Source organism: Oncorhynchus clarkii, unplaced genomic scaffold (genome assembly GCF_045791955.1).
Source record: "Oncorhynchus clarkii lewisi isolate Uvic-CL-2024 unplaced genomic scaffold, UVic_Ocla_1.0 unplaced_contig_2184_pilon_pilon, whole genome shotgun sequence".
In the NCBI taxonomy this organism is placed as follows: domain Eukaryota; kingdom Metazoa; phylum Chordata; class Actinopteri; order Salmoniformes; family Salmonidae; genus Oncorhynchus; species Oncorhynchus clarkii.
In genome coordinates, this window is record NW_027257947.1 from 663,062 (window position 1) to 675,131 (window position 12,070).

Consider the following 12,070-nt stretch of genomic DNA (forward strand, 5'->3'; position numbering starts at 1 on the left):
AAGGCTGACTGTAGGTCTGTCTTCTCTCTAATGGACGTCCAGACCAGTGGGCTAGCTAGTTGTTCTAGTCATCCAGTCTCTGATCTACTGCACAAGGCTGACTGTAGGTCTGTCTTCTCTCTAATGGACGTCCAGACCAGTGGGCTAGCTAGTTGTTCTAGTCATCCAGTCTCTGATCTACTGCACAAGGCTGACTGTAGGTCTGTCTTCTCTCTAATGGACGTCCAGACCAGTAGGCTAGCTAGTTGTTCTAGTCATCCAGTCTCTGATCTACTGCACAAGGCTGACTGTAGGTCTGTCTTCTCTCTAATGGACGTCCAGACCAGTGGGCTAGCTAGTTGTTCTAGTCATCCAGTCTCTGATCTACTGCACACGGCTGACTGTAGGTCTGTCTTCTCTCTAATGGACGTCCAGACCAGTGGGCTAGCTAGTTGTTCTAGTCATCCAGTCTCTGATCTACTGCACAAGGCTGACTGTAGGTCTGTCTTCTCTCTAATGGACGTCCAGACCAGTGGGCTAGCTAGTTGTTCTAGTCATCCAGTCTCTGATCTACTGCACAAGGCTGACTGTAGGTCTGTCTTCTCTCTAATGGACGTCCAGACCAGTGGGCTAGCTAGTTGTTCTAGTCATCCAGTCTCTGATCTACTGCACAAGGCTGACTGTAGGTCTGTCTTCTCTCTAATGGACGTCCAGACCAGTAGGCTAGCTAGTTGTTCTAGTCATCCAGTCTCTGATCTACTGCACAAGGCTGACTGTAGGTCTGTCTTCTCTCTAATGGACGTCCAGACCAGTAGGCTAGCTAGTTGTTCTAGTCATCCAGTCTCTGATCTACTGCACAAGGCTGACTGTAGGTCTGTCTTCTCTCTAATGGACGTCCAGACCAGTGGGCTAGCTAGTTGTTCTAGTCATCCAGTCTCTGATCTACTGCACACGGCTGACTGTAGGTCTGTCTTCTCTCTAATGGACGTCCAGACCAGTGGGCTAGCTAGTTGTTCTAGTCATCCAGTCTCTGATCTACTGCACAAGGCTGACTGTAGGTCTGTCTTCTCTCTAATGGACGTCCAGACCAGTGGGCTAGCTAGTTGTTCTAGTCATCCAGTCTCTGATCTACTGCACAAGGCTGACTGTAGGTCTGTCTTCTCTCTAATGGACGTCCAGACCAGTGGGCTAGCTAGTTGTTCTAGTCATCCAGTCTCTGATCTACTGCACAAGGCTGACTGTAGGTCTGTCTTCTCTCTAATGGACGTCCAGACCAGTGGGCTAGCTAGTTGTTCTAGTCATCCAGTCTCAAGCAGCTAAACTGATGATGTCAGAGAAAAGAAAAGTACTACTGAAGTAGACTATGACACATCCCAAATGGCACCTTATTCCCATAGAGCTCTGGTCAAATGGCACCTTATTCCCATAGAGCTCTGGTCAAATGGCACCTTATTCCCATAGAGCTCTGGTCAAATGGCACCTTATTCCCATAGAGCTCTGGTCAAATGGCACCTTATTCCCATAGAGCTCTGGTCAAATGGCACCTTATTCCCATAGAGCTCTGGTCAAATGGCACCTTATTCCCATAGAGCTCTGGTCAAATGGCACCTTATTCCCATAGAGCTCTGGTCAAATGGCACCTTATTCCCATAGAGCTCTGGTCAAATGGCACCTTATTCCCATAGAGCTCTGGTCAAATGGCACCTTATTCCCATAGAGCTCTGGTCAAATGGCACCTTATTCCCATAGAGCTCTGGTCAAATGGCACCTTATTCCCATAGAGCTCTGGTCAAATGGCACCTTATTCCCATAGAGCTCTGGTCAAATGGCACCTTATTCCCATAGAGCTCTGGTCAAATGGCACCTTATTCCCATAGAGCTCTGGTCAAATGGCACCTTATTCCCATAGAGCTCTGGTCAAATGGCACCTTATTCCCATAGAGCTCTGGTCAAATGGCACCTTATTCCCATAGAGCTCTGGTCAAATGGCACCTTATTCCCATAGAGCTCTGGTCAAATGGCACCTTATTCCCATAGAGCTCTGGTCAAATGGCACCTTATTCCCATAGAGCTCTGGTCAAATGGCACCTTATTCCCATAGAGCTCTGGTCAAATGGCACCTTATTCCCATAGAAATCTGATCAAATCTGATCATTGTTGTGGATTAGTTACTAAGTCTTTCAGGGGCCTGATCATTGTTGTGGATTAGTTACTAAGTCTTTCAGGGGCCTGGTCAGTGTTGTGGATTAGTTACTAAGTCTTTCAGGGGCCTGGTCAGTGTTGTGGATTAGTTACTAAGTCTTTCAGGGGCCTGGTCAGTGTTGTGGATTATTGAGAAGGTTTTAGGGTCTTACTCGGCTGGGTTCTACAGGGTAGTCGGTGTACTGTGTGGTAGGACTGATAGATACTAGGCTGGGTTCTACAGGGTAGTCGGTATACTGTGTGGTAGGACTGATAGATACTAGGCTGGGTTCTACAGGGTAGTCGGTATACTGTGTGTTAGTGGGACTGATAGATCCTAGGCTGGGTTCTACAGGGTAGCTGGTGTACTGTGTGTTAGGACTGATAGATACTAGGCTGGGTTCTACAGGGTAGTCGGTGTACTGTGTGTTAGTGGGACTGATAGGCTGTTGGTCCTCCAATAGAAAGAGGCCTGGCCCTACCATCTGCTCTTACCTTACCTTTGGAGCCAGAGTTCAATCAATCAATCCACTCCTGACAGGACAACAACACACATCATCACATCTCGTGTTTCTCTCTTTACTCTTCAACAAGTAGACAATGCAACTTCATATAACGCTTATTATTTTTAATGTTAGTTACATAGACAAGTCAGTTCCTCTCCTCTGTTTCCACGGTAACCTTGGCACTAAGATTTGGATGTTTGAGTCGTTCCTTCTACAGCTTGGTTGTGTACAGACCCTGGTCTGAATAAAACCACCCAGTCCAGCTCGGGGTCAGTACAGACCCTGGTCTGTATAAAACCACCCAGTCCATCTCGGGTCAGTACAGACCCTGGTCTGTATAAAACCACCCAGTCCATCTCGGGTCAGTACAGACCCTGGTCTGTATAAAACCACCCAGTCCAGCTCGGGGTCAGTACAGACCCTGGTCTGTATAAAACCACCCAGTCCATCTCGGGGTCAGTACAGACCCTGGTCTGTAAAAAACCACCCAGTCCATCTCGGGGTCAGTACAGACCCTGGTCTGTATAAAACCACCCAGTCCATCTCGGGGTCAGTACAGACCCTGGTCTGTATAAAACCCCCCAGTCCATCTCGGGGTCAGTACAGACCCTGGTCTGTATAAAACCACCCAGTCCATCTCGGGGTCAGTACAGACCCTGGTCTGTATAAAACCACCCAGTCCAGCTCGGGGTCAGTACAGACCCTGGTCGGTATAAAACCACCCAGTCCAGCTCGGGGTCAGTACAGACTTTCAATTAATGAAAAAAGAAATGTATTTATGCTTGGTTCCTCTCTGTGTTGTGTTTAGTTGTATCAGGTCGATAATGCTGTGTTTAGTTGTAGCATGGTGATAATGTTGTGTTTAGCTGTATCAGGTCGATAATGTTGTGTTTAGCTGTATCAGGTAGATAATGTTGTGTTTAGTTGTATCAGGTCGATAATGTTGTGTTTAGTTGTAGCATGTAGACAATGTTGTGTTTAGTTGTAGCAGGTCGAAGATGCTGTGTTTAGTTGTAGCAGGATGATAATGTTGTGTTTAGTTGTAGCATGATGATAATGTTGTGTCTAGTTGTAGCAGGATGATAATGTTGTGTTTAGTTGTAGCAGGCTGATAATGTTGTGTTTAGTTGTAGCAGGTCGATAATGTTGTGTTTAGCTGTATCAGGTCGATAATGTTGTGTTTAGTTGTAGCAGGTTGATAATGTTGTGTTTAGTTGTAGCAGGTCGATAATGTTGTGTTTAGTTGTAGCAGGTTGATAATGTTGTGTTTAGTTGTAGCAGGTCAATAATGATGTGTTTAATTGTAGCAGGTCGATAATGCTGTGTTTAGTTGTAGCATGTAGACGATGTTGTGTTTAGTTGTAGCAGGTTGATAATGCTGTGTTTAGTTGTAGCAGGTCGATAATGTTTTGTTTAGTTGTAGCAGGATGATAATGTTGTGTTTAGTTGTAGCATGATGATAATGTTGTGTTTAGTTGTAGCAGGCTGATAATGCTGTGTTTAGTTGTAGCAGGTTGATAATGTTGTGTTTAGTTGTAGCAGGTTGATAATGTTGTGTTTAGTTGTAGCAGGTCGATAATGTTGTGTTTAGTTGTAGCAGGTCGATAATGTTGTGTTTAGTTGTAGCAGGTTGATAATGTTGTGTTTAGCAGTAGCAGGTTGATAATGTTGTGTTTAGTTGTGCATCCTGGGAGTGTCTGTCCATATAGATTGGCCACACCTCTTTACAGGGGGGAGGAGTCTAAGACAGCTTAGTCCCTCATCCATCTCACCTCAGCTCCTCCCCTTTCCTGGCCTTGGCAGGTATTGTGCTTTCTGATTGGCCCTGCTGGCTGGTCCCACTCTCGGTCCAGGTCCTGAGAGGGTTACTGCTGTGCGGGTGGTGAAAAAAGTGACCAATCACCTCGCAATATGCCGGAGGCGGGCGTTCCATGCGTCCGTGGCTGCTGCTATTGGCTACGCTGATACCAGAGTTACTGCTGGGTGGTCTCGGCCCCCCCCCCCCTCCACTGTGCATGTCTATCACTTCACTGTGGAAGATGGTTCTATTGGGGGGGGCCCTGACCGACTCCCTGTTTAACTCCAACTGCTGCTCTGGGTCCCTCAGCTGTAAGGTGCAGGGGCCCTGGTAGGGCGGGGGCTCCTCTCCGTCAGACAGGGAGATGGTGGGGGGAAGGTGGATGTCGTGGGTCAGGTGGGGGTAGGTGGGCTGGAAGCGACTGAAACGATCCCGGTACATAAAGGAGGGGGCTGTGAACCTCTCCCTGGCCTGGGGCACATACACCACCTAGACACAGAGATAGAGAGAGGGTTAGATAGTTACACCACCTAGACACAGAGATAGAGAGAGGGTTAGATAGTTACACCACCTAGACACAGAGATAGATAGAGGGTTAGATAGTTACACCACCTAGACACAGACAGAAACACCACCTAGTCCTAGACACAGACAGATAGACAGAAACACCACCTAGTCCTAGACACAGACAGAAACGCCACAAAGTCCTAGACACAGACAGAAACACCACCTAGTCCTAGACACAGACAGATAGACAGAAACACCACCTAGTCCTAGACACAGACAGAAACACCACCCAGTCCTAGACACAGACAGATAGACAGAAACACCACAAAGTCCTAGACACAGACAGAAACATCACAAAGTCCTACATACAGACAGAAACACCACCTAGTCCTAGACACAGACAGATACACCACCTAGTCCTACATGCAGACAGATACACCACCTAGTCCTAGACAGAGACAGAAACACCACCTAGATCCAGTGGGATCCATTACTAAACAGATTTGATCCAGTGGCTCCATTACTAAACAGATTGGATCCAGTGGCTCCATTACTAAAAAGATTGGATCCAGTGGGATCCATTACTAAACAGATTGGATCCAGTGGGATCCATTACTAAACAGATTGGATCCAGTGGGATCCATTACTAAACAGATTGGATCCAATGGGGTCCATTACTAAACAGATTGGATCCAGTGGGGTCCATTACTAAACAGATTGGATCCAGTGGGATCCATTACTAAACAGATTGGATCCAGTGGGGTCCATTACTAAACAGATTGGATCCAGTGGGGTCCATTACTAAACAGATTGGATCTAATGGGGTCCATTACTAAACAGATTGGATCCAGTGGGGTCCATTACTAAACAGATTGGATCCATTACTAAACAGATTGGATCCAGTGGGGTCCATTACTAAACAGATTGGATCCAGTGGGATCCATTACTAAACAGATTGGATCCTTTGGGGTCCATTACTAAACAGATTGGATCCAATGGGGTCCATTACTAAACAGATTGGATCCAGTGGGGTCCATTACTAAACAGATTGGATCCATTACTAAACAGATTGGATCCAGTGGGGTCCATTACTAAACAGATTGGATCCATTACTAAACAGATTGGATCCAGTGGGTCCATTACTAAACAGATTGGATCCAGTGGGGTCCGTTACTAAACAGATTGGATCCAGTGGGGTCCATTACTAAACAGATTGGATCCAGTGGGGTCCATTACTAAACAGATTGGATCCAGTGGGATCCATTACTAAACAGATTGGATCCAGTGGGGTCCATTACTAAACAGATTGGATCCAGTGGGGTCCATTACTAAACAGATTGGATCCAGTGGGGTCCATTACTAAACAGATTGGGTCCAATGGGGTCCATTACTAAACAGATTGGATCCAGTGGGGTCCATTACTAAACAGATTGGATCCAGTGGGGTCCATTACTAAACAGATTGGATCCATTACTAAACAGATTGGATCCAGTGGGGTCCATTACTAAACAGATTGGATCCAGTGGGGTCCTTTACTAAACAGATTGGATCCATTACTAAACAGATTGGATCCAGTGGGTCCATTACTAAACAGATTGGATCCAGTGGGGTCCATTACTAAACAGATTGGATCCAGTGGGGTCCATTTCTAAACAGATTGGATCCAGTGGGGTCCATTACTAAACAGATTGGATCCAGTGGGATCCATTACTAAACAGATTGGATCCAGTGGGGTCCATCACTAAACAGATTGGATCCAGTGGGGTCCATTACTAAACAGATTGGATCCATTACTAAACAGATTGGATCCAGTGGGGTACATTACTAAACAGATTGGATCCAGTGGGATCCATTACTAAACAGATTGGATCCATTACTAAACAGATTGGAGCAAGTGGGGTCCATTACTAAACAGATTGGATCCATTACTAAACAGATTGGATCCAGTGGGATCCATTACTAAACAGATTGGATCCAGTGGGGTCCATTACTAAACAGATTGGATCCAGTGGGGTCCATCACTAAACAGATTGGATCCATTTCTAAACAGATTGGATCCAGTGGGTCCATTACTAAACAGATTGGATCCAGTGGGGTCCATTACTAAACAGACTGGATCCATTACTAAACAGATTGGATTCAGTGGCTCCATTACTAAACAGATTGGATCCAGTGGGATCCATTACTAAACAGATTGGTTCCAGTGGGATCCATTACTAAACAGATTGGATCCAGTGGGATCCATTACTAAACAGATTGGATCCAGTGGGTCCATTACTAAACAGATTGGATCCAGTGGGGTCCATTACTAAACAGATTGGATCCAGTGGGATCCATTACTAAACAGATTGGATCCATTACTAAACAGATTGGAGCCAGTGGGGTCCATTACTAAACAGATTGGATCCATTACTAAACAGATTGGATCCAGTGGGATCCATTACTAAACAGATTGGATCCATTACTAAACAGATTGGATCCAGTGGGGTCCATCACTAAACAGATTGGATCCATTTCTAAACAGATTGGATCCAGTGGGTCCATTACTAAACAGATTGGATCCAGTGGGGTCCATTACTAAACAGACTGGATCCATTACTAAACAGATTGGATCCAGTGGCTCCATTACTAAACAGATTGGATCCAGTGGGATCCATTACTAAACAGATTGGTTCCAGTGGGATCCATTACTAAACAGATTGGATCCAGTGGGTCCATTACTAAACAGATTGGATCCAGTGGGGTCCATTACTAAACAGATTGGATCCAGTGGGGTCCATTACTAAACAGATTGGATCCAATGGGGTCCATTACTAAACAGATTGGATCCAGTGGGGTCCATTACTAAACAGATTGAATCCAGTGGGGTCCATTACTAAACAGATTGGATCTAATGGGGTCCATTACTAAACAGATTGGATCCAGTGGGGTCCATTACTAAACAGATTGGATCCATTACTAAACAGATTGGATCCAGTGGGGTCCATCACTAAACAGATTGGATCCAGTGGGGTCCATTACTAAACAGATTGGATCCATTACTAAACAGATTGGATCCAGTGGGTCCATTACTAAACAGATTGGATCCAGTGGGGTCCATTACTAAACAGATTGGATCCAGTGGGGCCCATTACTAAACAGATTGGATCCAGTGGGGTCCATTACTAAACAGATTGGATCCAGTGGGGTCCATTACTAAACAGATTGGATCCAGTGGGGTCCATCACTAAACAGATTGGATCCAGTGGGATCCATTACTAAACAGATTGGATCCATTACTAAACAGATTGGATCCAGTGGGGATCCATTACTAAACAGATTGGATCCAGTGGGATCCATTACTAAACAGATTGGATCCAGTGGGTCCATTACTAAACAGATTGGATCCAGTGGGGTCCATTACTAAACAGATTGGATCCAGTGGGTCCATTACTAAACAGATTGGATCCAGTGGGATCCATTACTAAACAGATTGGATCCAGTGGGGTCCATTACTAAACAGATTGGATCCAGTGGGATCCATTACTAAACAGATTGGATCCAGTGGGGTCCATTACTAAACAGATTGGATCCAGTGGGGTCCATTACTAAACAGATTGGATGGGGTCCATTACTAAACAGATTGGATCCAGTGGGGTCCATTACTAAACAGATTGGATCCAGTGGGGTCCATTACTAAACAGATTGGATCCATGGGGTCCATTACTAAACAGATTGGATCCAGTGGGGTCCATTACTAAACAGATTGGATCCATTACTAAACAGATTGGATCCAGTGGGGTCCATCACTAAACAGATTGGATCCATTACTAAACAGATTGGATCCAGTGGGTCCATTACTAAACAGATTGGATCCATTACTAAACAGATTGGATCCAGTGGGTCCATTACTAAACAGATTGGATCCAGTGGGTCCCTTACTAAACAGATTGGATCCAGTGGGGTCCATTACTAAACAGATTGGATCCAGTCCATTACTAAACAGATTGGAGTGGGTCCATTACTAAACAGATTGGATCCAGTGGGGTCCATTACTAAACAGATTGGATCCAGTGGGGTCCATTACTAAACAGATTGGATCCAGTGGGGTCCATTACTAAACAGATTGGATCCAGTGGGGTCCATCACTAAACAGACTGATGTCAGTGACTGCCAAGTAGACCTGTCTCTCTCCTCCGCTGCACACACACACACACACACACACACACACACACCCACCCACCCACCCACCCACCCACCCTTGGTTTTTACCTCGGAGGCACCTTGTCGAGAGCCGCTGTCCGGCGGCCAGAGACACACGTCCTGATGACAGAAAGAGACAGTCTGAACATTTGACCTGTGGAGGAAACCATTAACCTAACGGCCATATTGGTCTGCTTCACTCAGCAATATATGTTAAAACAAGAACCAGCTCCAATCTGGTGAACTGGGTCAGCTGTCTAGACAGGTGTCTGGTGAACAGGGTCAGGTGTCTAGACAGGTGAACAGGGCCAGGTGTCTGGTGAACAGGGTTAGCTGTCTAGACAGGTGAACAGGGTCAGCTGTCTAGACAGGTGAACAGGGTCAGCTGTCTAGACAGGTGAACAGGGTCAGCTGTCTAGACAGGTGTCTGGTACAGGGTCAGCTGTCTAGACAGGTGTCTGGTGAACAGGGGCAGCTGTCTAGACAGGTGTCAGGTGAACAGGGTCAGCTGTCTAGACAGGTGTCAGGTGAACAGGGTCAGCTGTCTAGACAGGTGTCAGGTGAACAGGGTCAGCTGTCTAGACAGGTGTCTGGTGAATTACACATGAAGAGGGAAGAGGTGTCTGGAGGACTGGGTATATATGCATGCAAACACAGGCACACACACGCACGCACGTACACACACAAATCACAGGAGCTTGGTGGTACCTTAATTGGGGAGGACAGGCTGGTTGTAATGACTGGAGCAGAATGGGTGGAATGGTATCAGGCACATCACTGTTTCCATGGTTTCCAGGGGTTTGATGCCATTCCATTTCCTCTGTTCCGTTATTAAGAGCCATCCTCCCCTCAGCAACTTCCACTGACACACACACACGGTACTGACCTGCTGTAGATGTTGTGCTTGCCTCCGGGCCTGGCTCTGTCTGGTCGTAAAGGAGCAGGCAGACACACACACACACGGTACTGACCTGCTGTAGGTGTTGTGCTTGCCTCCGGGCCTGGCTCTGTCTGGTCGTAAAGGAGCAGGCAGACACACACACACACACGGTACTGACCTGCTGTAGGTGTTGTGCTTGCCTCCGGGCCTGGCTCTGCCTGGTCGTAAAGGAGCAGGCAGACACACACACACACACTGTACTGACCTGCTGTAGGTGTTGTGCTTGCCTCCGGGCCTGGCTCTGTCTGGTCGTAAAGGAGCAGGCAGACACACACACACACACACACACACACACACACACACACACACACACAGGAGCAGGCACACACACACACACACACACACTGTACTGACCTGCTGTAGGTGTTGTGCTTGCCTCCGGGCCTGGCTCTGTCTGGTCGTAAAGGAGCAGGCAGACACACACACACACACACACACACGGTACTGACCTGCTGTAGGTGTTGTGCTTGCCTCCGGGCCTGGCTCTGTCTGGTCGTAAAGGAGCAGGCAGACACACACACACACGGTACTGACCTGCTGTAGGTGTTGTGCTTGCCTCCGGGCCTGGCTCTGTCTGGTCGTAAAGGAGCAGGCAGACACACACACACACGGTACTGACCTGCTGTAGGTGTTGTGCTTGCCTCCGGGCCTGGCTCTGTCTGGTCGTAAAGGAGCAGGCAGACAGCTTGTAGTGGTTCAACAGACAGCCAATCACCAGCAGCATTACAGTCATCAGGACCAGGATGATGAGGATCTGAGCAGACTCCAGGACAGCTGGAGGACAGAGAGGAGAGACACGGATGAGAAAGACAACAGGTTGGAGGATCTGAGCAGACTCCAGGACAGCTAGAGGACAGAGAGGAGAGACACGGAGAGAAAGACAACAGGTTGGAGGATCTGAGCAGACTCCAGGACAGCTGGAGGACAGAGAGGAGAGACACGGAGAGAAAGACAACAGGTTGGAGGATCTGAGCAGACTCCAGGACAGCTGGAGGACAGAGAGGAGAGACACGGAGAGAAAGACAACAGGTTGGAGGATCTGAGCAGACTCCAGGACAGCTGGAGGACAGAGAGGAGAGACACGGAGAGAAAGACAACAGGTTGGAGGATCTGAGCAGACTCCAGGACAGCTGGAGGACAGAGAGGAGAGACACGGAGAGAAAGACAACAGGTTGGAGGATCTGAGCAGACTCCAGGACAGCTGGAGGACAGAGAGGAGAGACACGGAGAGAAAGACAACAGGTTGGAGGATCTGAGCAGACTCCAGGACAGCTGGAGGACAGAGAGGAGAGACACGGAGAGAAAGACAACAGGTTGGAGGATCTGAGCAGACTCCAGGACAGCTGGAGGACAGAGAGGAGAGACACGGAGAGAAAGACAACAGGTTGGAGGATCTGAGCAGACTCCAGGACAGCTGGAGGACAGAGAGGAGAGACACGGAGAGAAAGACAACAGGTTTCAACATCCACAATACAGTACCGTTTCGGGCAGCAGGTAGCCTAGTGGTTAGAGGGGGGAGGCAGGTAGCCTAGTGGTTAGAGGAGGAGACAGGTAGTTTAGTGGTTAGAGGGGGGAGGCAGGTAGTCTAGTGGTTAGAGGGGGGGAGGCAGGTAGCCTAGTGGTTAGAGGAGGAGGCAGGTAGTTTAGTGGTTAGAGGAGGAGGCAGGTAGTTTAGTGGTTAGAGGAGGAGGCAGGTAGTTTAGTGGTTAGAGGAGGAGGCAGGTAGTTTAGTGGTTGGAGGGGGGAGGCAGGTAGTCTAGTGGTTAGAGGAGGGAGGCAGGTAGTCTAGTGGTTAGAGGAGGGAGGCAGGTAGCCTAGTGGTTAGAGGGGGCGGGGCAGGTAGTCTAGTGGTTAGAGGGGTGAGGCAGGTAGCCTAGTGGTTAGAGGAGGAGGCAGGTAGTCTAGTGGTTAGAGGGGGTGAGGCAGGTAGTCTAGTTGTTAGAGGGGGGGGGGGGGGGCAGGTAGTCTAGTGGTTAG

The 12,070-nt window shown here is 47.7% G+C and overlaps 1 protein-coding gene across 1 annotated transcript; it reads right to left on the reverse strand.

Moving 5' to 3' along the window:
* Positions 1–4,258: 4,258 nt before the first annotated feature.
* LOC139394164 (low-density lipoprotein receptor class A domain-containing protein 4-like) lies at positions 4,259–10,859 on the reverse strand. The gene is made up of 3 exons (XM_071142203.1): positions 10,713–10,859; positions 9,223–9,273; positions 4,259–4,953 (listed from the first exon to the last, which is right to left on the reverse strand). The coding sequence occupies exons 1-3, from the start codon at positions 10,824–10,826 to the stop codon at positions 4,435–4,437; spliced, it is 684 nt and encodes a 227-aa protein (XP_070998304.1). The 5' UTR covers positions 10,827–10,859; the 3' UTR covers positions 4,259–4,434.
* Between the last annotated feature and the right edge of the window lie 1,211 nt (positions 10,860–12,070).